Here is a 26973-nt window from a genome sequence, read left to right as displayed (position 1 = left end):
GGGCAGGAAGCAGTGTTCTCAGGAGGCACTGGGGATTCTGATCCCGATCCTTGGAAGCTGACGGTGCTGTGTCTTCCCTGAAAGGTTTTAGGAAAATGGACATGAAAAGCCACTCCTCCCACCGCCAGCGCTGAAAGCCCAGCACCTGGGGTAGCAAGCCCTGAGGCATTGCTGAAGCATGATGTAGCACTGCATTGAAAGAGCACAAATAAACTCCGAGCCCTCGCACACATTTATCCAGTTTGTGAAGTGGATTAATAGAATAACCAATAAAACATGTATAAAAGCTTTAATTAAATGTGATGAAATAAAACTTCATGTTTTATTTATGGACACTCCCAACATGTAAAGGATTCGGGGAGACATTCATTTTTACTGCCATTTCGTCCTCGTATCTATAATTAAATCCAGGCTTCAGTTCTGGCCCAAAGCGATGCGGCATTTTAAAGCTGGCCTCGGACCCCCCCCTCCCCATCTGCTTTTAATTATAATTACCATCCCCAATACAGAGGAGGCTGGTGACAGGACAAAACAGAACAATAAAACAAACAAACAAACACACTGGTCGCCATTGTGTTTGAAAGAGACGGCGCTGAAGGAATGCTTCAGGCAGGAGGGGCAGCCTCGATTTCCAGTTTTATTCTGTGCCAAGTACACAATCCCTTCATTTTACTTTTGACATAAAAAAAGGACTTCATGAAACAAGACAAAATAACTTATGATTATATGAAACATAACTGTGACAAATCGCAAAACTATACATATTAATAGAAAAAAGTGTACCTAATTCCTTAAAAGATTTACGAGAACAAGCACCAGATGTGCCCCTACCATCAAACAGGCCCCGTATCCAGTATGATATATGCAGCTCGTTTCTCTACGTGAGTATATAGAACAATGTACATGGGCCTGCGTGATTTATGGAAAACAGATTTCCACTTTTTCCCCCAAAGTGCTTTATGTCAGCAACATTACAGAGGACGCTTCTCTCTGTACAAAATAAATCTCTTCATTTCTACACTCACCATTTTGTCCAATGAGTTTGGTTTTTCTCTTTCCCTGTTACTTTATCCACAGCAATAACAACATTGGTCTGAACAGTCAAATAAAATCAAACACCAAATAACAAAACTGAACCTTATTGGAGGCTATTGTCAATACTTCCAGGCAATCAAGGCTGAGGAGGGCTAAGACTTCTGTGATGGGGAGCCTAGTTAGCTCCGTTCCAAGCTTGTAGTAGTGAACTAGGGCAGTTGCCAGTTGGTCACTTTAGGCCTGAACATAACCAACACTACCCAGCGATTTTATGCTGGGGTCTGCCACACACGCTACTTTCCACTTCCAAACCACCTGGGCCATGGGATGTAGACCCGTGTAAGGGACTATACCTTACGGGGCCATGGAATTCGTCAACAGTTTTTAAGTGCTGATCAGAGGGTAAATTACAAGTGGCACTTTGATGCAGTCCCCTTAGGGAGTTACGACAATAGATGGAGCAATGAAATGTCTCTAGGCATCCTGATCTTTTTTATGTAATAGGATAATTGGATTTGTGCTATGCATGTTTTCATAAGCACTAGTTTTATTGTTGTTGTGTTTTTGTTTTTAAAGGGGAATGATAACTTCCATTTGGATGTTTATGAAAATGGCTACCCATCAGGGCTAAAAAGGCCTAGGAATGGAAGGGAATAATTTATGTTTTTTAAGCTCTATTTTCACTGCTTAAAAATACTGAAGGAATTATGTGGGGCAAAGTAAGAAAGGGACATATTTTAAGCTAAGGAGAAATTCCAGAACCTAAGGATAGACAGCTTGTACACTCTGAAGGACCCAGAACGTGCCATGTCACAAGGCCCTGCCCCCCAGACCAGTGGCTATCAGGAATCCACTAAGGGCCTTTGGTGGGGGAGGGGCCACACTGGACCTGGCTCCACGCTCGCTTCTTTCAGACAGCCAGAATGTCCTTCTGGGGCAGGCCCTGGAGCTGGAGCTGGGATGTATGGTCTAGTAATAAGGACTTGATGACACCAGGTCCTCCTAGGTGATCCAGGAAAGGAACAGCGCCACCATGAGTCCAGAGCCTGGTTCGTAAGCCTAACTTCACCACAGGGAGAGATGTCATACATGGTCCTGTGTTTCTGTTCCCTTCTATGACTCTCCTCCTATTTCTAGAACTCCATAAGGTAAATCAACTACCTTTCATCTCTTCTTTCCTTATCACCCAAATGAAATATGCTTGGAGTGTCTTGTAAAAGCTTGAGGGTTTAAGAACTGACATATGCTGCTCTTGAGAGTGGGGTCTCCTTTTCTTTCTAGAGTGTGACAGGGGTCAAATGAGGGTCACTATCAAATAAGCCAGTGTGTTAACATGTATGTGTTCATGCTCAGCCCAAATGTAATGACCCCCCAGGTCTACAAGGGTGGTAGTGTCTAGCAGCCTGAGAGTTCACCTGGGGAGGAAGCCTGACATGCTTCCTTCCTTAAAGCTCAGAAGACCTAGAATTCAAAGTCTTGTGACTTAGATGTCTATGCAATAGTTCCCCCTCAAGAACACGGTCTCTTCAGCAACACCAGACCGATGAGCTGCGAGACTGAACCCACACTGGGTTCTGTATCTTCCCCATTCAGTGGCATCCTGAAATGAAGCCGGGGATGAGGTGGAACTCTTCTGACTTGGGGCCAGACTCACAGGTCTGTATTAGGGTATAAGCAGTCTCATGACCCTCAGACACCAAGCTTTTTAAGGTCACCGTGACCTCAGTTTCATGAAGCACTCAGCTTCAGTTCTGCTAAAAAAGCATTTTTCAAGGAGAAAAAAAAAAATCCTGAAATGTGAGCGAACTAGAATGTTGGAACTGACCAGCTTTTTGGAGTTTGGCTTATTTGTATAGCCTTTGCCCTAGGACACAGCATCTTCTTAAGTACCCTCCTAAAAATATCACCAGAAAATGATGTCTTGTTTAGGCTTAACATAAAATGGCTGTGTGCTTTTTGAAAAATTATAGGCCTTCAAAGCAGAGTTCCAAAAAGCTGCTTTCTTGAATCTACCTTCTGTGAACCTTCCCAAGAGTTGCTAGGATTTGGTGGATAGTCGGTATGTCTGAAACACAGGAAGGAGGAGGAAAGGATGGGGAAACAGGGAAACGGGGAGGGGAGCAGAGTCGAGGAGACAAGACAGATGAGGGGATCCCTATAAGGAACCAAGCAGAAGGCACACAGAGTAACCGGACAGCAGGGGCCCTTGGTTTGGTTTCCTGAACAAGGCTACATACATGACTCAATATGTCCCATCTCTCATGGTTCCCAGTCTGTCCTGGGCACAGAACCAGAGCTGAGGCAATATATGAACCATTCAAATGAAACGTTTTTCAAGCTGGAGTCACTGAGCCATCAATACAGGAGGGTTATTATTATTTTTTTAAGATGGTCTCAATATGTAGCCCTGGCTGGTCTGGAACTGACTGTGTAGACCAGGCTCATTTCAAACTCAGAATGCCTTCCAAGTGCTGGGGTTAGAGGTATATACCACCATACACAGGACTTAAGGGTTTTTGCAACAATCCTGGAGGGAGGCAGGCAGAGGTGTGTGTGTGTGTACACTCTGTTTCCCTCAGATAACCTTTGCTAAACTGCAAAATTAGGCCAGGAAGAGCTACAGCTGGAGTAAAATACATGTAGCTGGGGTGATTAAAACGGTAATGACTTATACCAAAAGAACAAACCTTTAAATACTTTTCCTTTAAAAGTAGATGTAAAAAGCAAGTGTTTGAAGTTCAAAAACAAAGTAGGTTGCCAAATATAAAACCTTATCTTGCCATTGGAGGATCAATCGAGAAGCAATAGTTAGCATGGTCTATGCAAGACAAATGTTAAAGCCAGAGTCTGAGAGAGTCCAAGCCACACCTGCTTTGGACATGGATTTCCCACACTGTTTATGGCTGTGCATCACTCAGCCGTGAGGGAAAACCCGGGCGAGGCAGCACATTCTGCCTCTGGTAACTGGGCAGCCTTCCCCTTCCATCTTGAGCAAGGGTCATCCCATTCATGTGCACATTCATTGGTGTCTTTTGAGAGCTGACAGCCAGGAAGGAACGGGTATCTTTAAAGTGAGACTCTAAATTCCCGTTGAAAAGAAATTCCTGTGTGTCACCTGGCCCAGCCAATTGAGGGAAAACGGAAGAGGTGCAAGCATTCCTGAAAAGCCAGATCTGACGACCATCCAGTCCTGCCTTCCAAAGACCTGGTGACCATACTGGCTCCACAGATTTGGTTGGCATCCTCACACTGCTTGTCAGAGTATGGAGATAAGAGGTGACTCAAAGGTCCTGGATGTGCAGGGGAGATCCGGGGAGCCTTCAGCCTTCAGTATACACAGAGGAGAGCTGGCTAGGACAACGGTCCACAGCGCTGAGCTGCAAGAATGTGGGATCCTCGGGGCCACTGCGAAGAGCTTCCCCAAAGAGGCTTGAAGAAGCGGAAGGCAAATCGTACACTGGAAGAGAAAGAGCACAGGCCGTCAGTCAGTGCCCGCACTATGGAGAGCCCCACTGGCTACACAGCACCCCCCATGCCGCCTCCAGATGCTGGTGGGAGCTAAGGCTTAGGCCTTCGAGGTGTGTCCTGGAGGAACAGAATGGGGGAAGATACTGGCTTGCATGGATGTGCTTTAACACAAAATATGACCTTAGCTGAAGTCAAAAGTGGTTTAGCAAGGAATGAGGGTGACCTCAGAAAGGGGATAACGGTAAAGTTGAGTCGTGAGAAAGAATGGGAGTTACAGATGGTAAAGTAAGGAAAGAATATTCCAGGAGGAAGAAACAGAGCTAAGGCAGAGATGAAGGGACACGTGGTTCAGGAGAGTGAGTATAAGCCAGAATAAGGGTAAAATGAAGGCCAAGACTGTGCAGGCAGGTCTGGAGAACTTGACAAAGTAAAATCGTGTGGGCCTCACTGCTGTGCCAGAGAAGACAGCTTGAGAATTGATGAGACTGGATACTACTAAGATATTCTAGCAAGAAAGTGGCATAATTTATCACTGGGTTAGCAAGCAATGCCAAATGGGTAGAAAGGCAAAGGGGAGGTGGTGAACTGGGGAGGCATACTAGAAGGGAGTGCCACAGTCTAGGGGAGAAATGTTGGCCCTTGTGCGGGTGGGCAGAAGGGGGAGAGCCAGGGCAGAAGGAGATGATGAGAAGTATCTCAGGGGGAGTTCTACTAGATTCCACATAGTCCCTGCCAGCCACAAGAAAAGCACCCGGCTCCCCTTCTTGTTGACTAAGTCACAGACACCCACCTGTAATGCCTGAGTGTGTTGAGAAGGCTCTATGGAAAACATCAAAGCCAGTCTGACCCATGGATGTGGGGACCAGGCAGTCCTCAAAGGAAGGCACCATACTGCAGGAGCTGCTGGGTGGCACAGTTCTCTGGGAATCAGGGTAATGCGGGGGGCAGAATGTCTGCAGCTGGCCATAAAATCCTGAAATACAAGCATGGCAATGAGCTATTTCAAGGCAGAAACCATCCCTCTCCAGGAAGAACTTCACCGAGTCAGACTGATTTGACAAAATGCCTCTGCATCCTGAGACATCTTCTAAACAAAGTGTCTGGATGAGCTGCATTCAAGGCTTGCTGGCTTGTGACCATTTTAGGGAGAAATGTTCTCATCCCAGTCTCTTTCACTGGGATGTGCATGTATCTTAACTTCTGTATCCTGCATTTCAGTCCATTTCCACATTTGACCAAAACCCCACAGAAGGCCCTTAGTCATACACAGCATAAACACAAACAAAACCTAGCATAGACCAATCTATCCATCTTTGTAACACTTCCATCTTCCTGTGGTTTCAAGTAGGTTTCTAGTGCCCCACAGCTGGGTGTACTGGATTTTATGTCACTATTACTGTTCTGATCCTCACAGTCAAAGGGAAACTGGACGCAAAAAAATACTAGGATGAAAGAAAAGAAAGATACCCAATGCTTGAAAATCTCCACCAAGATAGTCATATTTCATCTCTCCCCGTCATTTCTGCTCTTATTCAATGGTATTTTTCTTGCGTTCCCACGTGGTCCTTTCCTATAATCCTCTCCATCCTCCCGATTCCTTACTTTTCCCCTTTCTCTCTTTGCTTCATGATAATGTGTATCAATGGATTACTTTCTGAGCGTGTAATGTGCTTTTAAAAACATCATAATGCAATCTTCATTCTACACTCTATTGATGGGGGAGCTGAGGCCCCGCTGCTGCTTTCCATTGTGTGTTTCCTCAGCTGTAAAATGTGAATGCCATTGTCTGCTGCACAGGGCTATTGTGTAGACTGACTGAGTCACTGGCTAAGGAAGCAAGCTTATAATGTTTTAAAGTGCTTTAGAAATGTCAGTCATTCTTGATATTACTATTCTGTTTTTAATGGGGAGAATGAGGGGATTACCAGAGGAAGTGCCCTAGGATTCCTCTGCAAACACTATCTGATGGAGAAGACAGAACCAGCTCACACCACTTTGGAATCCTGGTCTCCAATGTCTTCCACCATGACAGCTTCTCTTCTTAAGATTGGAAAGCTTTGTTGAGACTCTCTCAATGAGGAAGGGTGGGGCTATTTGGTTCTTCTTCGCTCTCTTTAAAACCAGGGAAACTGGGTACATGCACCCGACTTCAAATACACTCTTCTCAAGGCTCACTTGGAACTTTAAGCTACAGAGCAAATGCCTGGCTCACCATGGTGGAGGGCTAGCCTACAGTTGCTGTAAACATCACTAAAAATGTGCTTAACTGTTCCTAAAGACACAGACCCCACCCTCTAGGAGCTTATGGAGTTAGACAGAGACCAAATGCAGATTTCTGTTCAGGGCACATTCCCACCGGAGTGCAATCCTTTCTAAGTGGGTAACAATCCATGTTATATAGACTCCACAAAAAACATTCATGTAAGGTTTGGGAAAGGCAAAGGATCACTGAAGCGTCATTACAGTTTAGACTAAGACTTATCTACGGACATCCCATATCTAAGCAGAGAGGAAAATGAAGTAATGATTTCTGTTTTTAATTCCCAATGGCTTTGTATGCTTTTAAATGAGACAGGCAAAGATCCAAACAGATCGCTCTCAAATACTCAAGTAGCTGACCAGAATGAAGAAGTCAACTCCCCAGATAACCAAGAAACAGACATTAGAATAACAATGCCATTTCATATTCTATGTATTATACTGGCAAAGGTCTCTCCTTGGGGCTGAAGTATGACTGGAGAAGAAGGTACTCTGCCTAGTTCTAGAGACATTGGGAAAAATGGATTCTCTTTTCCAAATCTTTGGACAAGTGTCTGACTACCTCGAACTAGAAGTATACCCTGGGTTTACTCCTCTGGACTTCAGTTTTACCTCTGAGAATTAGCAACCCTAGAAGACTATTCTGAAGAGCATGTTCTGCTGAGACAGTCATTACACACAAATGATGTCACAAGCAGAGGTCAAATGGTCCAGCATCAGGGAAGGGTAGAGCACAGGAAGCTACACTTCCCTGATGGGACAACTGGGCAGCCCTCCAAACAGCACCACCAGGCACCCTAACAACACTGTTCAGTTTGGTCTCTTTTTAAAAACGGCAAGACACAAAATTAATAGTTTATGAAAGATCAGCTTGTGAAGGTCTAAACATAGGATGAACACAACAAAATACTTTTATCTGTGGTTGTCTTTTTGTTCTATTTCTGCCAAGACTTTAATAGTAATGAGTATTCTGGAATCTGTCTGCCTGGGTTCAAATCCTCACTACAATACATACCAACTGCCCAGTCTTGGTGTCTCAGTGTCTTAACCTGTAAAATGTAAAATGGGGTTAATGGTAGTGATGATCTTACACTGAGCAATTATAAGAATTATACAAGTTAGCGTTTACATAGTATATAATGATGTTCTCTGCATTTTAGTAATATAATTTATATATGTATTTGCAAAATAGGCAAAATTATAAGTAAAATAATTTTACTGTGAAAATACAGTTCTCAAAAATAAGCTAAATTTGATTATGGGAAATTAAATTCCCCAAAAGGCAAGATGTCCTTCAATAAACAAATGTAAGAATGGATGTAACTCTAGGCAGTAAGCCCCAGTATGGAATTAAGATTGAGTTATTGTAATCTTGAAAGCATATCACAAGTTGAAGAAAATGGAACATGGGCTCACGGGAGAAACGAGCTATGGTTCCCAGACATTTCAGGAGCTAATATGTACCAGGATTTCTTCATTTACCTTAGTGGGCCCAGAACAACAAGTCTAAGTGATTTGAAAGAACCAGAAATTGGATCTGTCAGTTTGGGTCATCCCTTTGACAGAGCTTGACTTTGGGTCCCCATAGGCAGGCACATGTAAAAGCAGCATGGGTCCATCAGGAAGAAATGATTACCATGCTCTATTGGAATGTAATGCCTCCTTACTGAGCAAAACAGACATTTGCTACCTATAGCTCCATGCTGGCTCTGTTCAGATTTGTCACCCATAAATCCCCTCCTATCACTCCTTAGTGTAACATTACCCTTCCAAGAAGAGAAGCGATTTTTCACTGAACTCCCACGGCTCTCTAAACAGGGACATCAATCATTCAGGTACAACCGCAGAGACACTCACTGGCCTTTTGTGAAAACTAATTCATTCTTATTCTGAATCTCCCCTCCTGTTTCTGAGAGGGAGCAGAAATGTCACACGCTTCCAACTGTATTCTGGTGTTGTGATGTGTATAAGTTTAAAAGGTCTGTGATAAAGCAAAATATACCTAGTGATAATCCACACTGGATTCTGGGCTTTTATCTCCCAGGTGGGACCTAAGGAAGGAGAGAGCCAAGGAGTCTATAGTTCCTGCCTGGGGACTGTGCCTGATTGGAGAACCTATCAAAACCAGAATGTCCTTACAAGCATGGTTAATTACTCTAATAGCTAGCCGGGGAAAGGAGACTCTTCTTCATTAACTGCACCCTACCCACTTCAGGTAGTCCCAACAGAGATGCCTAATACATTGCTTGGGTGGTGGCACTAAGTAAAACCAAAGAATTTTAATGTGTTCTCTACCCAGTGCTATTTCCATAAAAGTAACAAAATTTAAAAAAAAAATTCCATTAGGATCTTGTCACACATGCAAACCTAGAGAAAGGCCAACTCTTTTTCAGATGAATGGTTCCTGTATTCCAGTGGATGGTTTTCAAACAGCAAATTTGGAAAGAACATGACTTCTCAGACCCAAAGCAAAATGAGGCAAGATGTTAACACATTTTGTGTGCATAAAATCTGAGAGCGATGCAAGGTCAGCCAATGTGTCAGTCAGTCAGTTAGCAATGGTTATCAACTGCTAGTTCAAGAACAGCTGGAGAGACCAAAGGACCAGGAGCCGGTCCCTGCCCTTGAGGACTGATAATGGATGGGGACACAGAAACCAACACAAGCTGACAAGAAATATTAGCTATCACAGTTACTTACAAACACCACCCCTCTTTTTTTTTTTAACAAGTTATTTCACTTCCAAGAATGGAAGAGGGTGGACGTAAAAGTCATCTCATTTTATCTAAAAGATCAAGGAAACTCGACTCATTCCTCCTAGTCTCAATTTTGGCAAGTTCATTTTTCTTTCTAAAAACAAACTTGCGCCGGGCTGTGGTGGCGCACGCCTTTAATCCCAGCACTCGGGAGGCAGAGCCAGGCGGATCTCTGTGAGTTCGAGGCCAGCCTGGTCTCCAAAGAAAGTTCCAGGAAAGGCGCAAAGCTACACAGAGAAACCCTGTTTCGAAAAACCAAAAAAAAAAAAAAAAAAAAAAAAAACAACTTGCTTTCCTAATTATCAAAAGATTTGGGGCTAAATATAACAATAATGTAGGTGGTATAAAAAAATGAATGAAAGAGATTATCTTTATTTACATAGTTGAGAAATGGCCAGATATATGCTTTCATAACTTTGAATCACACACACACACACACACACACACACACACACACACACATGAGTGGGGAGGGGGGAGGAGGTATGGGCTATATAATACATGTGAAAATGTCATAGTGGAATTGATTACTCTGCAGGATGGCTAAAATTAATACATAAATTAATATATACACAAGATTTATATAAATACATACATACATAAGATTATTTGTATCCTATTTTAGTCCCTCATACCCTATAACTGCCTGTGACTTTCTTCATATATCACTACAATCCATTCCTAAAAGCTTTTTTTCATACTTTGTCACATAGGCTTCCTGAGGTCCTTTGATGACAGGTGAGATCAAGAGTTCACAGTCCCCCTTCCACTGCTAGGTGACAATTTCCTTCCCAAATGGAAAAGGAAGCTCCAGGAGGGAGAAGGTGATTTCCAGGGCAGTGATGCCCAACAGGACCTTCCTCAGTGATGGCAGTGCTTGTCTGCGCTGTCCGACATGACATAGCACTTACATGTGCTTATCAAGCATTCAGAAGGGAGCTGTCCGATTTCTTTTCAGTTTTAATTAATCCACATCTAAACAACCACACTTGGTTCACAGTACTACACCAGGCAATGTAACTCTAGGTCAATCCAGATTCCCAGGCTTAGCCAGCCATGTTTCAGCAAGGTTCCTGATTAAACTCTTGAAAGAACAACACAGAGTGGACTAAGGGTTGAAATAAAACCAGATAAATTATTTTAGTCTCTTGGCCTTCAAGACAGGAAGTATATTAGACTGTTACATCTATCTGTTTCTTTTTCTTTTTTTTTTTTTTTGGTTTTTCGAGACAGGGTTTCTCTGTGTAGCTTTGCGCCTTTCCTGGAACTCACTTGGTAGCCCAGGCTGGCCTCGAACTCACAGAGATCTGCCTGGCTCTGCCTCCCGAGTGCTGGGATTAAAGGCGTGCGCCACCACCGCCCGGCTATCTGTTTCTTACACATCTCGCACTTCAGCCTTGTGGGAAGGAACCGGAGTATGAATACCTAAGTACAACAGTCATCTCACCACCTCCCCTCAGAACGTGAAGGGTTGCTTCAAGTTAAACTACTAGGGTGCTCACCCGTTCTGTAGAGCCCTTCCCCTTCTGGAAAACAACAGAAGCAGAAAGCAATTTGTGTCACGTCTTTGCTGTGCACTCTACTCTGGACTCACCTCACTATAAACACTAGGAGTGGGAGCATCACAGGTTGGTGGAAACACATGATGGTGAAGTGTCAACAGAGAGGGCTCTACCCAACTTTCATATATGTGTGGATAAAGACTTATACCAGCAGATCGCACCTTGCAAAGGTGTCAAGTCATATCATACACTGTGTTGGCTAAACTAAGTTCTTGTACTACGTGATGGTGACGCCAGGCACAGCTGCTAAACTCTGATTCCAGGGAAGGTGCTGGATAGTTCAGATAAATGTCCCCATTTACAAACAGAAATAGGACAGAATGGTTGTATATCTCACATTTATAACAGAAATGCAGGGATGAAAGAGACGTTATTCTCTTTTCTGCAGGGTCTCAAACAGGAAGAACAAACAGCAATACATAAAGGTTTGACATGGTTCCTTGGTCTGACCTTGTCTGTGATGGTAAGTCTAAGCAGGAGGCCCTGCCTACCTTCGTTAATGAGGGTCAGTCTCAGTGAAGAGACTCTCCTGTCATCACTGCTGAGCATCCCGTGCCTGGATGGGGACTCAGCAATGGCAATGCCTTGTTGAGTCCTTTGGGATTTTTTTATTTGGGTTTTTGTGTTAGCCAAAAGAAGAAGGATGTATATTTATGAACTTTGAGATCCATTATTTTTCTGAAGACTGTAATTTTATGGATTACTTTAGAAAGTGTAGAGTTTTTGTCCTTAGTTATATGATTGTAGGGATGTGGATGAGCCCAAGTGATGGACAGCAGGAGAAGCCCTATCAGAGTCCCAGAGACAGGAACACACAGAGGAAACATACACTTTGATTTTCTTTGGCTCCTGGGATTTTTTTTTCTCCAATACTCCAATGGCTCTTTGTAGATTGCCCTGGAGATCTGTGACCTTCTGCCCTTGAGAAGTATTCAAATATCTTTCAATTAAGTCTGAAAAAGGAAAGGGATTTACCAGAGAACCACCTTTATCTTCTAGAAAGTTTTACTGTTAACTTAAAACTGCCTCAAGAAAGTCTTAAAAAATGATAACTGTGGGCTGGAGGGATGGCTCAGCCATTAAAGGCTAGGCTCAAAACAAAAAAAATGATAAATGTGTGCATCTCTGTTATTATCTCCACATACTCTTTCTCCCCAAAGAATATGTTCCATGAAGTCAGGGAACTCATTCAACTTGCCACTGTTTGTCCACAGGGCTTAGAATAGCAACTGCTGTATAGTAGTCACTCAATAAACATTTGCATGGCAGGACATCTGTACTACTTTAACCATGGGGTGATGGATGGAGCAGTACCAGTGTCAACCGATACCTCTCTAAAAATCCTTCCTCTTAGCAGACACATGGAGCTCTCACCTCTGCATAATGATGGCGCATCATCTCTGTGGTTATGTAATTACTGTGCAGTCTTTAGCTGCATTCAGCACTAGGATGCAAAGTCAGAAGGCAGAACAGGGGAGGGTTTGCTGGACCCAGAGATGCTGCACACGGGAAAGAGAAAAAAGGCCATTGGAAAGGAAGAAGGACCTCTGCTGAAGCAGCCCTATGTGCACTATGGAGATGAGGAGCTTCCTTCGCTCAGTGGGTGCTCCCTGGTGGGTGCTACTTAAGTTAAAGCTCATGATCACTAACAGCAGATTAGGAATCCCCACGTTCACCCACATTAAAACCATGTTCTAGCTACTTTTCTCTCGCTGTGATAAACGTCATAAACAAAAAGCAACACGGAGAGGAAAGGGATTATTTCAATTTCCACTTCCAAGTAACCGTTCACCACTGAGGAAGGCAGGGTAGGAACTGAAGCAGAGACCACACAGGAACACCGCTTGTCTGTCTGCTCACTCTGGCTTGCTTGGCTACCTTCCATTATAACTCAGGGATAGCACCACCCACAGTGGACTGGCCCTCCTCCATCAAGTGGCAGTCAGTCCAGAAAATGTGCCACGGGCCAGTCTGACGCAGGCAATTCCTCAGTTGGGTCCTCTTCCCAGGTGTGTCTACTTTGTGTGGAGTTGACAATAACTGACTAGCACAGGCCATCTCTGAAAATACAAATATTGACAGAAAACGAGAGAAAGGGACAGAGAGGAGAGATAGCTTCATCTCCTGGCTCTTCTCTTTCCTTCATCCACATCATGGTTCTGATTCTCTTAGGAAATTGTGACCTCCCCCCCTTGAACATCTTCTGTAATCCATGACAGAGGCCAAAGAGAAGAGGGGATTAATGGGCAAGAAGCCCCTGAAGAACCATCAGTTTATAGTTTGGGGGTCATGTATTATCAAACTGATCCATGCACTCAAGTTCTGCTCAGAGAACAGCCTGGGGGAATACACATTCATTACTTGCCAGATACTTTAATGTCAAAACACTTTAAAGAGTCCTTCATACATAGCCACTTGTTATTTCTTAGGAACTAGGTAGTTGAAACAAATGTCATGGAAGCGGAGGGACTGTCGAAGACTTTGTAGATGATATTTGGTTCACTTGATGTCATGCAAATAAAGTAGGAAACTCTTCCAACTATGCTAATATTTCTAAATAGCCAAATATTAGAATTTGCTGGTTCAGAGTCAAGCACAGACCTAGGGGTTTTACATAGGGGTTTCACAATCTTTATGCTGACCACAGTCTTCCAGATAAGCTGTACTGTCCCAAGCTTACTGAAAAAGAAGTAGCCATGTCAGAGTAATTTATCAGAACCCAGATTCTAACCTTGGTCTATTTGCTGACATAGTTCAGGAAAAATACTGGTGCCAGAGCACATGGACTACATAAGCACATGGGTGTTAGGCTCCTTCGTCAAAGGCCCATAAGCACTGTCGACTTAGTGATACTCAGACCTACAGCAGTATAAGACAAGTATGGCGAAGAATGCAGGTTTAATTAATCTGCTGCTGTCTGTTTCACAAAGGCCATAGTGGCTTTCTGCAGCGTGTAGGCCACACTGTATGTGTGGAAGCTCCCAAGACAGAAAGGGAGAAGAAAGATGACAACTACCAGACTAGGTGAATCCTTCCAACTTGGATGGAGGGGAGCGCATGGAGAGGGGACTACTTGAGAAGGAGGCCAGAGATTCTCCAAGTGGATGCCATAAGCACTAGGTCCACCTGGGCAGAACCCACGTGTTCCTGGGCTCTCAGACAGGCGCAGAGAAACAGGACTCCGGGAACAATGCCTGGAAGCCTGTGTTTAATGAGGAATATCTCACACATCATTTGGAACGCTCCAAGAACATCATGAAATAATTTCTTAAAACATTTGAAATCACAATCTCAAGGGTTTGGGTTCTATTTGAAATGGGGAAGGAAAATTCTTCTTTATTCTTTGAGCTGGACCATGTTTTCTGCTAGATCTTGGGGCCGTGAGTGAGCTTGACTCACATGGCCAGCAGTCATCAGTTAGATGATTTGCCTGGCTTCTTCCTCTAGTGCCCTTTAGTGTCAGTTCCTGGCCAACGTGAAAGCGTGGGACCTCATATGAATGATGCAGTCTGCCTACTGCTGCCTCTCTAATAATCTTGTGACCTAGATTTCTATTGTGTAGCTGTAAACAAGGCCCCAAGTTCCACCTGCTTTACTAACTAGATGACTTTCTGTTTCTCGGAATCCAAACCTGTGGTTATATGAATTTCCAGTTCTCCAAGCCTACAGTAAGATGGAATCTTGGCTCAGGGTAAAGAGTATGGGAAAATGTCTACGTGGGTCTGAGATGAGAGAGTAGACAATCCTTCTGAAGCCTCAAAAATGTCCCTGGATCCCAGGACCCTTCTCGTCTTCTTCCACTGGCCACCAGAGAATTGGACTCTGTGTACTCTCAAACCTTGTGCATAACCCAACCCTGAAGTCCCTGCTCCACCCTCTCCTTGGAGCTAACATCTTCCCACTGCCACTCTGGGAGTCAACTTCGATGAGCACATCTGGTGACAGAGACCTTCCTTTCTTACTTAATCCCCTCCCATTGCACATCACACTTTTTGTATTTAAGTGTGTAATATGCATCTTGAAATGTGTAATGCCCCACAGGGAACAAAAAGAGTCCATGATTCTGTGGACAGGAAATCTTTTCTGACTACTGAACTCAAAGTCTGTTGAAATTGTCAAGAAATACAATTATTGGACTAATATAATTTATAAGATGCCCCTTAGATAGATACAGACTCAGAAGAGCCATGAACTTTGTGCTTTTTTTTTTCTTTCATTAATGTAGGTTTAGTAATCAGAGTCGGACCTGCTACACAGAAGAAGATGACTATATGGAAATCAATCAATGAATGAGTGAATGAAGCCATGACTGGGGCCTCTGGTGAGAATATTGATGGTAAGAAGGAACACAACTGAGTTCAAGGATTAGGAATGAGGATAACTGCACACGAAGGTATCTAAGTTTGAGGAAATACCGTGGCTTCCCTTTCTATCATGCACATTTTCTGCCCCCTGCCCCCCAGACAGAATTCCTCTGTGTGGTTTTGGTGCCTGTCCTGGATATCGCCTGGCTCTGCCTCCTGAGTGCTGGGATTAAAGGCGTGAGCCACCGCCACCCGGCTCATGGACATTTTCTTAAGTGGAGGAAGGTCAACTAAGGTGATTAAAAAGTATGATGGGCTTTGGTCTAGCTTGATTCATGTTGATGTGATCAAACACTCTGACCAAAATCACCATGGGGAGGAAAGCGTCTATCTGGTCCATACTTCCAGGTCACAGCTTATCACTGAGGGAAGTCAAAGAAGGAGCCTGAAGGCAGCACTCTCTAAACTGGGAACAAAGTCACAGCGAAGGAAGTCCAGCAGAAACCCTGGAGGCCTGCCCGGCTTTGTGCTGGCTCGTTTGCAGGCTCAGAGACAGGAGCTTTCTTATACAGCTCAAGATGACCTGCCTAGGTGTTGTGCCACCCAGTGTGGGCTTGGCTCTCCTACACTAACTAATAATTGAGAATGCCCCACAGGCATGCCCACAGGCAAATCTCATCTGGACAATCCTTTAACTGAGACTCCCTTCTCAGGTGGCTCTAGGCTGTGTCAAGCTGACAGTTAAAACTAACGAGGAAGGGCTCTCTCCAGAAAACATGGGATTGCTTTGCTGCTCTGAATCACTGTTTTCCACAGGACTCCAGACAGACAGACCATTAAACCTGAAGACAAAGAAAACTGTGTAGGAGAATTGAGGGTTAACAATAACTGCCTGCCCTCCCCGCCACATGCTTATAATGGAGAACGGTTGCTATAGAGTTAACTACAACCTGACAAACCGTGAAGTCTGTAAAAGTAGATTTGAAGCATCTGTGTTAATATAAATGTAGGTATTACCACCATACACTCTTGCCGAGAAACTGCTACATACGGGGCCCATCTACAGATAATTATGGAACTGATTCAGATTCCCTGAGTCATGTTGCCATAATGACGAGAAATCTAAGACCTTGCTTTTGGGATGTGTGATATGAGGTTGGGCTTGGTGAAGAAATGCAGAAAGGCAGTGGCTGGTGGTTACACTCAAATGATCTAGAAGAGATGTCTAAATGTTTCCACTTTACCAGAACTGTGATTTAGGAGGTATAGCTCTTGAAGGCCTTGCAAAAGAGTGAAATGGAGGGGTTAGTCAGAACAATTTGGTTAGATTAGAGAAGAAAAATTCCTGCAATCCCAAAGAGCTCTACCAATTGTATGTAAACCAACATGAAATTCTAAGGCAACTGGGATGGATTTGCAACATAGTGTTGAGCAGAAAGGAGCCGAGCGGGGGCAGACCATGCCACTCCCAGGGTCACAGTGTTTGGTTTTCTGTTTTATTAGCACAGTGACCTCATTACCAGTAACTCGGCTGTTCCTGACGTGTGGTTTTTCATTTTTCTCCTCTCTCCACAGCTCTTCACTTCTCTGCTCCAAACTATGAATTGTTTATCATATGTACAAAGGAAAATTCCAGCTAAAATGAAAGGATTGCAGATTACCACTAACAAATCCATCCTTGTGGAGCTCAGCAGAGCTCTTGAAGTAGGTCTATGAGGAAAAAAAATATTTTTTTCTTCAAAATTCTATTCACTAGAGACTAAATTTCATGAGTTTCAACTACAAGAGAGAATATTTCCTTCTGAAAACCTGCTATTACTTCCTCAAAATAATGAAAAACCACTTCATATAGAACACTTACCGAAGGCACGTTTAAAGTGTGTGATGGAGAAGTCACAACAGCCGATGAAATGGAAAATTTTCTCCAGGTATTTCCTTCTCGTCAATAAACTTTTGAGTTCCAATTAAAAAAAGAAGAAGAAGAAAGAAAAACCCCACAAAACAAAGTGCTTCATTGCCAATGCTACAGCTTGACTGAAGGGTGAGTGAGCAGGCGGCTAAAATGATGCAGAAGCCCAAGTCACTGGTTCGGTTCTGTCATTGATTCCCTATTATTAAAACTTGCCTCGGTGATCAACGGTGACATGGGAAGAGGTTCAGTCACTCTGCTAACTAAAGGGAAAACTAAAGCAAGTCACTCAGCTTTGCTGTACAGACTGACAAGCACCGGGAAGCCACAGGACAGCCATGTCTGCTGGCTGGAGTGTAAACCTGGGGCAGTCTTACAGAGACATTCCTGGCAGCCCCTATCTACCTCCAAAATGTATACACATTAGTCCAGAAAGTTTTCTCCAGAAATATTTCCTGAGAAAGTTCCTCAGGAGATAGCGTATTGCTGTAAACATACAAGCATAGATGTACATACACTGAAGACACATGCTAGAGAAGCAGGACATTAATAAAAATAAAAAGGCCCATTAATAGCAGAATGAGTTTAAACAATGACAGCACACAGAATGTTGTGTGAGAATCCTAGGGTTGACTGTGAGGTACGAGTGTACCAAGGCTAGCTCATCCAATATAATTGGCCTCCTCTTCTTCTTCTTTTAGTCATTCATATTTATTAAGAATTATTTAGTAAGCACTTACTCTGAGAAGCACCATGAGAAGATACCCTCTCTGTCTTCAGTAAACTCAGGATTTAGGGAATTAGTCACTTTAGTATTCTTATTGATCAAACATAGCACATTAATCTGGTAGGTTCAATCTATGGGGTCAGGCGTGTGCTCACACATAAAACTCTGTGTGCCAATACTTCAAGCATTCATGTCACAGATGTAGGTTCTTCACTGTTCAGTGCCTTAATCCATCATTCAGGCAGCAATTCTGACTCAAGACGACCACCTTACATTCCTTTCCACAAACGTGATGTCGAAACGCCGACTGAACCAGCACACATACCTAAATTTAACTTTGGTGTTTGTAGAATTAGCAGGCTGTCAGAATTTATCAAGTACTACTTATGTAAAACTGTTCTTGGGGTAATTGTGTAGTAATTAAGTATATGAGAGTAATTAAGGATTTCTGTGACTCTAATCAATCCTTAGTACTGTATAGGCCTTAATAATACCAGAGCTGATACAGAAAAGGATTCCTGATTATGGCTGCTGATAACCTCTGAGTAGCATCAAGTATACTCACTGGCTCATTTCTTTTGTAAATATCTCATAAGTTTCTCAGTGAAGTCAATGACATTTGATTTCTAATCAATTGTGTCTTCCTGAGATTTCAGAGCTATGGCAGGCTCACAGTCCATTTAAGCAATACCATTACTAGACTTTATTCTTTTGCAATCTCGAATATGCAGTTGTGACTAAATTTCCCAGAGAGGGTGAGTATTTTTTTTTTTGTCTTTTTAAAAATTCCTCAAGAGTTAACCTTTAAAGATTTAACATTCTGAATTCCTAGTCATGAGCTCAGGCATGGCGATACCCCAAAGAATTCTTCATGGAAACTGCCAATAAGCAACTGTGGTCAGTAAATGGCATAGAAGAAGAGGTGAACTGAACTCTTACCTGCCACAACATTCTCGTTTACATAAGAGTGTGCTCTGATTTCCAGAGCTGGAAAGATGTGTTGGTTAGGACAAGCTGTTTATAATGTGTTCTGTTCTTTGAGGGCTGCTGGAAGCTAGAAACCCTTTGTTTCCCCATGCAGTCAATCTGAACTGAGTTGACAAGCTTACAGATTCATACTGAGGTAGGAAAATGCCACCATTGTCTGGACACTGTCTGGCTCATTTCTTCGGGGGTCCACAGGCAGGGCATATTTTAAATCATGAAAAAGAAGGCTTATAAACCCTAGGGGCTGGGACCAAAAGCAAGGGGTCCCACTTCCCACTGCTACTGTGCAGGCATCAAACAGCCTCATGGTGTTTTCCTAATGAAACTGGATAACTGGACCATGGATGATGGGATGTTGGCAACTAGAAACTCCAAAGGAGTGAAAAATAAGAGTAAGCAGTGGAAGCCTGAGAGGCACCCAAGAGGCTGGAGGAGATGGGCAAAAATCTGGGCAGACCCCTAGAAGGAGCGGCTGATTTCCAAGAGGCAGGATAAATGAATCTGTTCTCCAGAGAGGTAGCATTGCCCATTTCACAGATTAGGAAATGGAGAGAATGTAAGGCAGACCCCCACAGTGTGTGTGTGTGTGTGTGTGTGTGTGTGTGTGTGTGTGTGTGTGTGTGTGTGTGTGTGTTCAATAAACTCAGCTTTGCTTTTGAGGGGGTCATGTACTATATTCATTCTGTCCTCTTCTCTGCCTAAAGCCAGCGTATGATGTGTAGAATGTCAGCATTCCTGTTGTGACCAGGATGATGGGAGAGCTCCCTTTCAAAGTGACAAAGTAGAAGACGGTAGAACAGGACACTGTTGGCTCAACTGAGCTGTCCCTCTACTCAACATGCTCTTACAATGGCCATCTTATCGTGTAAAAACAGTAAGTTTGTACCCAGCTGTTGTTACTACACCACTATAAAAAAATTCTGGAAGTTCACACTCTGCCCGAATGATTATGTGAAATAGCTGGGTCTTCAGGAAGTCAGTACTGACCAGTACACTCAAATACAGGAAACATTGGTAACACACCACGGAAGAGGAAGTTGGACAGCCAGTTCAGTGTGGCTATAGGCTTCTGAGTGGCTATCAAAAATCCACAAAACAGGGGCAGAGTAGACAGCTCAGCTGGTAAAGTATTTGTCACACAAGCATGAGGACCTTAATCTGGATTCCCGATATCCACATTAAAAAAATACAGGTGCTGATGTGCACATCTGCAACCTCACTGCTGTGGAGTATGGAAGTCATCAGATCCCTGGAAACTATGAGCTGGCTGACCTAGCCAACTGGTGAGCTCTGGGTTCTGTGAGACTCCCCGTCTCATGAAGTAATGTGGAGCATGATCAAAGAAGAAATCTGGCATTGTCCTCTGACTGTATGTGCACACATACCCACAAACCCATGTGCACACACCCATAGGAACATCCACATAAACACAGACATATGGCACATGGACACAGACACACAACACACGAGAGGGGAAAACACCAAGGAGTAGGGCATGTGGCCTGCAGGTACTCCATGTCAAGTGTGTGAAAGGGAGGGGCAGACGCTAAACTCCATGCAAGGCCGGGTGTGCGACTCTCTTGAGCAGGAAGCCCCTAGGGTTTTGCTCACTTCTGATTTTATTAAGACAAGGCTGAAAGGGCTTTTGTCCATTGTAGCACCTAAGCTGGGTGTGTTTCCATTTCTTCTTTGCTATTCCATCCTTCCTTTCTTCAGAAAGACTGTGAACACACACAATACCACCTTACTTCTCCTATCATTCCTCCAGTTTCCCAGCTGCATCTGAGAGAAGCCAACTCCCTTCCAGCCACCTGCTTGAGTTTCCCAGACAGCGCAGTCTAATTCTGATAGTGAGAGCTTGATTTGTCTGCCTGTCCCGGGTCACCCTCTGCACAGACCTGCATATGAGGTTTGTAAAACATCAGAGCGACTGCACCGAGTGTGACATGTGGTTCCTTTCTGAGGCCACCGTGTTCCCCTGCGTCCTCTCCTCCACTTTGGGCCTAACCTGGGCACCCAACAGGACACCACTTCCTAGTGTCTCTCTTCTCCGTATACTCCACCCTGATATTTATGTTCTTCCTTGTGCCCTTGGCTTCTCCTCATGGGCAGTGCCATTCTCCCATACCTGCCGGGTGAACTACTCATCTTCAATATCCTTTTCAGGCATTACCTCTATAGACCCTTTGAGGGCATCTTCCTCGAATCAAGTTTCTTTTGCCCCTTTCAACTACTTCAGTGAGGCAGCCATTAAATGGCATTCTCGTTGCCTGGTACTTAGAGGGTGACCAACAAACACCCGTTGAACTGAACTTGGCCTCTCTTTGAAGTGTCCAGAAGCAGGAAGAGTGTGAAAATGCTCTTCTAGGAATTCCCATGGCATTTGAACAAACCAGCAGTGAATAGGGCGTTTAAAAAGAAATTATCCATTAGTAAGTACCATAACAAAATGTACAAATATCAACTCTCTGGCAACTAATCCAGGCAAAATTCTGAAGCCTGCCTGGACAAGAGAATTACCCTGACAAGAAAGAAAAGACCAAAGCTTACATGGTTGGAAAGAGTGTCCTTATGTTGACATCTAAAAGAAAAGATCAAGTGTACTAAGAAGTTGCCCTAGAGATATCACCCAAACAGAAGCTGGAAAATTCTATCAACATTAAGTAGGAAAGACATTGCATTCTCTTTACTAATAAAGGCAATCTGAATGGGTGGGGTGGGTGTCAATAAAACCAGGGTGAGGACGTGTGAAAGAACGTTGGTGTTAATCCTGATGAAGTGTATCCTTTACTTAATAAAAATACAAGTTCAGCACACAATGTCTAAGTTCAGTACCAGTTAGCAGATGATTAACAAAGTTCAGAGGGTCTTCTTTTCTTCCTTATCAGTGAGACCATAGACCATCTGAACTCTGCCTCTCTAAGTTCCATGTAAGGCAATAGCATATAAGAGGCACCACATTTCCCCAAGGAGAGTTGTGTTTCTTTTGGTGTGCCTTTGACTTGGAATCACATTGATTGTGGATTCAGTTTGGAAATGTGGACCTCTTGCGCCAGGGTAGCAATGCCCAGATATTTTATATCCGTCCATGTCTCGGCTCCCATTTCTGCAGATGGAGCGATGGCATCTCTCCCTGACTTCTCCCCCTGCTGCTGTGATGCTCTTTAAAACCATGAGCATCTTTAAAGAAGGCACAAAGACTCACTGTGGCCACTGAGTTCGAAAATCTGACCCAGTTTGTGGCTTTAAAAAATGGTGTTTTAGTTCCTGTCACTAGGATACCGTGTAACTTCATCCAGTAAATGTGAGCAATGAAAGGGGACAGCTGCAGCTAAGAAACACACCTGGGTAGGAAGGTCCCCTCACTCCTTGAAAAGCAGCATATTCATTTTGTCCTTATCTAAGGACTGGCTGGAGAGAAATGCTTGCCCTTAGAAAGTTTCAGGAATCTGCTGCGAGGAAGAATAGGATGCATCTGTGTCCACACCCCTTCACTGGGTGGCTGAAACATGGGTAGCTTCTTTGCAATCTCATCACTATAGCCACTTGGCCAGCTCACTGGAGCGTGTTATGAATTCTCATTTTCCATAACTCTATTCTGAACCAATTTATGGCTGATATTACCAGTTTCTCATAGGCTGTGGAAGTTTTTAACAATTAAGAAAGTGTAAGCTTAAAAAAAAAAAAGCCCACCATTTTCAAGCTGAAAAGACATTCATTATTTATCTTTCAAAGGGGAAAGGTAGTGGAAGAGTATTTTGCCAAAGTGACATGGAGGATGCTCTGAGGGTCCTCTTGGTTCATTATTCATTTGTTGAATGAGAAAGAGCCAATTACTTACCCCGTAAATACTTATTTGCACCAAGTCTTATGCTTAGCCTGGGGCTACAAACATGATCCTTGTTCTTAGAGGCTGATAAAGAAAAGGGAAGGAAGGAGGAAGAGGCCAAAATGAAGTGAGCCCTGTGCCTGCAGCTGGCGCTTTTCCTACCGATTTCCTGTACCAAGTGATGAAGGAAGGGAGATGACAGCATCCCCACCAGGGACTGTGAACCCAGGCACAAAACCCTGCACATACACATCGAGTTTAGTTGACACGATCCCCACACAAACTGGCCTCCTTCATAACCCACTCATACAGTTTTGTTAGAAAAGAGAAAATGGGGTGGGGGTGACACACAGTCTTAGCCTGGTTAAAAACGAACTATCAGCATTTTAGAGAAATTCTTTCCAGTTAGTTTTTCGTAGGTTAATTTTTTAAAGTTTTTAAAAGTGGGTTTCACAGCTGTAATCAAAGCATGGTATACCACATTTCACTGGACTCGGAACAATGCTGACTATGAATTGCCCTGTTCGTCTACAGACCGCCAGAAAGTGAGATCGCTACAGGCTACAGGATGCCACTGATTGAGAGATATGCCCAGATTTCAGCAGCATTAAAACACGGACACTGAAACACTTTTTCATGGAGATGAATGACTCTGACTCCCACTGAGCCCACACCCATGCTGCCCACCTCGCTTTTAAAAGGGTGCTAGTAGCTTTCCAGACCATGGCCCTGGGTCTCCCTTCATTAGAAAAGCTGCTGGCCAGGAAGAGAACTCCTTTGTTCTTTTTTATCCAACTTACCTTGAGCACCTGCAGCAGACACTTACAAAACCATTTCCTGGTGTAATGGAAGCTTGAGAAGATGTTCATAAGCAGAAGAAGGTAAAAACGACCATTGAACTGAGACGTCTAAGCTTTGCTGGGAAACAGCGAACAAGTGGGGAGTGGGGGAGATGGATGGAGCTTTGACTCAGAGTCAGTGACGCTGGCTTTCCAGTGTCCCCCCTTGCTACAGATGACCACTGTCATTTTCTTGTCTCCTCTCTGCTGCTCAGGGCTCTGCTTTGAGGCTCTTGGTCAAGTTTAGCACCACCATACTGCTGGAGTCTACTATTTAGGGACTATATTCACACTCAAGAGTAAACATGGGCTTGGGACACCATCCAATAATTCCTACTGATAACCCATATAAATATATGTTATCAGTGAGAGGACAAAGGCAAAGACTCATTTGTGGAGTCATCAGAAGGTGCCTCTATGGACAGTATCATTTCTGGCAACAAGAAGGAAAAGGATTTGGCAGTTGGAGTCTGTCTGGTTTGGCATTTCAGTTCTCTGTGAAGTCCACTAGCGTATGTGCTTGAACTGACTAGATGAGTTTAAATAAAGAAAAGAAACTGAAGCAGACTCAGTCCTCCAAGTGTGATCCTTATTGAACGCAACACCAGCACAGACTAAAAACAGCTGTGATTTCTCATTTCCTCATGTTCTTTCCGTCCTACATGAACATGTACAGTCCTTACTATACATGAAGACATGTGTTGAGTTCCCGAAGAGATATGATGGTGGGTCAGATAATGCTGGTCTCAGAAACCAGTTTATATACTAATAAAGAAGATATGTTTTATTCAGATAAGCTACAAGACGGAGAGAATGGAAGTTCTACCAAAGAAATACAGGTGAGACACAGTCAGTTCAGAGCCAGGGGAAATGATGGTGAAGCAGGTGTTGACCTGGTTTATGGGACGGAGATGATGGACATGGACGGCAGGGTGCTTGGGGCTTCCTTTCACACAGTCTCCTGATAATTCAGGAGCAGGGTGCTATGGCTGGAGTCTGTCCTGGAGGTGTTACAACATCAGGAACAGAAATGATTGCCTTGGGCTGACAACAATGGGTGTCATAAGCCAGTCATCTGAGGAAAGTACTATAGGACTCCATGCCTAATCAGTGTGCTAATAAGTATGTGTGTGTGTGTGTGGGGGGGGGGTGGAGCAGATTCTAAAAGCCTGTCTGGTGTAAAACAGAACATCTGATACCCACAACTCGTCACTAGGACACTTCATTAAAGGCCACAGCAAAACACTGCCTTTCAAAACTCAAAGGGCTGCCAGGCCCTGCTTACCATGGACGTGGATACCATTTGACTGAAAAGCAGAGTTTGTTTCTGGCTGGTAGGACTTCAGGAGAGAGCCTGGTGGCTGCTGGGTGTGGGCAGACTGTGTCCTCTGCAGCAGTGACTGAGGAGCTGGAACTCTTCCCGGGCTGATGTGGTGAGGAGATGGGGTCGGAGGTGCAAACCTGGGAAAACAATTCCAAAAGGCAGCATGACCAACTCCCCAGAGCCTTCGAAGTTCCCATTCTGGCCGTACATTGTGTGAAAATTCGCTCTTTCAAAAACCCTTCCTAACCCTTCTCTTTTCCTTCCAACCACTGGGTTCTTCTCTGAGACACAAGGGAAGAAAAGACACCAGCAAAGAAAACCTTAGTCACAGTTTGGGTTTGTCAAACTTCTTAAACTGCATTTCAAATCCTCTGGGTTTTGTGAAATTCAGAGCCCTTCTATTGCCAGGCCCTTTCCTGCTAATTTTAAAATCCGTTCACATTTTAGGGGAAATTCGATTCGTATGTTTCTGAGTCATTTACACTTAGCTCATAAACATTTTGTTTTGTAAGGCATATCTGAGGTCCAAGAAGTGTTCCGGGTCCTTATTATGACCCTCTCTAACTGGAGTCTCCTTAAACAATGCGTTCTCTCTTGCCAAAAGCAAATTAACTTAAACCTCAAAGGTCAAATGTACCTTGAAACCCAGAACCTGAGAGGTCGGCTTGGGTTCTGTGCTGGGCAAAGAACATTCCTGATGGGGTAGAGGGAATGCAGTGTAGAGCATTCTTTGTCATAACGTGTAACAATCACAAGATTGTTGGGTTTTTCGGTTTTGTTGAACCCAATGCCTTGCACATGCTAGGCAAGCACTCCCATTGGGCTATACCCTCAGCCCCATTCCAAGAGTACTGGTTTCTGAAAGAAGATATAATGATATTTAAACAAGGAGAGCTCACCAATTAACCTCAGACAACGGTATATTTATCTTCTCATTGTGAGGTTCTGAGTCACAAGATTTAGAATGACCTTTACTATCTTTTTTTTTTTGTGGTGGTTTGTTTTGTTTTTCGAGACAGGGTTTCTCTGTGTAACAGTGTCCTGGCTGTACTGGAATTCCCAAGCTTGTATGACAAACACTGTACTCACTGAGCCAACTCCACAGCCCATTATTCCTGTTCTGTGTGTGGACATCATGTGGATGCATGTGGACATGTGTGCAGGTACATACGGGTCAAAACACGTTTATTTTCTCATTCTCCAACTTAATTTTTGGGATGAGATCTTCGAACCTGTGGTTGACTGATTTGGCTAGACTATACACCTAGAAAGCATCACAGATGTGCCCTCCTCTCTTCCTCCCCAGCATTGGTATTATGGGTGTGCACTGCCACTTCTGGCATTTTTGTCCATGGGAGCTAGGTCCTCAGTGTTTAATCAGGGAATGTACTTAGCCGTCTCTAGCCCCTCTTACTCCCTTTTCAAAGAACTCAATATTCCCCTTCATTCTGAATTTCATCTACGAGTGTACTAAGCAGGCCTGACTCTGTAGCTTTGGAGATTTCACATGTGGCTTCAAACTCACAGAGATCCACCTGCCTCTGCCTCTGGAGTGCTGGTTAAGGGCGTGCACCACCACCACCACCAGGTGACCTCTACTGTCTTAACAGTGAAAAATGGTGAGACTTCTGAGAACAGCCTTTCAGTTGGGAATGTCCACAGAGAAATCAACAGGATGCTTTGTTGGTTCAGCGGGGACTGTGATATTCATGGAAGAGAAAGAAGCTGAGGGTCTTTCAACGCCATGAGAATAAGCAGCAAAATAATTTTGGGTAAAAATATGCTAGCAGGTGGCAGTGGCACACGCCTTTAATCCCAGCACTCAGGAGGCAGAGCTAGGCAGACCTCTGTCAGTTTGAAGACAGCCTGGTCTACAGAGCGAGATCTAGGACAGGCACCAAAAGTACACAGAGAAACCCTGTCTCGAGAAAACAAAAAACAAACAAACAAAAATAAATACTAGCAATGAAGTAT

The 26973-nt window shown here is 43.8% G+C and overlaps 1 protein-coding gene across 2 annotated transcripts in view; it reads right to left on the bottom strand.

Moving 5' to 3' along the window:
- Positions 1–623: 623 nt before the first annotated feature.
- Positions 624–26973, bottom strand: part of Glis3 (GLIS family zinc finger 3) — a 444325-nt gene continuing 417975 nt past the window's right edge. For both annotated transcript variants that reach the window (XM_052763408.1, XM_052763409.1), the window contains 3 exons: positions 24961–25136; positions 5294–5476; positions 624–4492 (listed from right to left, as the gene is read on the bottom strand). In XM_052763408.1, coding sequence (XP_052619368.1) covers positions 4356–4492; positions 5294–5476; positions 24961–25136 — 496 coding nt within the window. In that variant the 3' untranslated portion in view covers positions 624–4355. The remainder of the gene's footprint in view (positions 4493–5293; positions 5477–24960; positions 25137–26973) is intronic.

This window comes from Peromyscus californicus, unplaced genomic scaffold, assembly GCF_007827085.1.
Source record: "Peromyscus californicus insignis strain IS unplaced genomic scaffold, ASM782708v3 Scaffold_4__1_contigs__length_199733344, whole genome shotgun sequence".
Lineage (NCBI taxonomy): Eukaryota > Metazoa > Chordata > Mammalia > Rodentia > Cricetidae > Peromyscus > Peromyscus californicus.
This window is presented reverse-complemented; position numbering and strand designations above follow the sequence as displayed.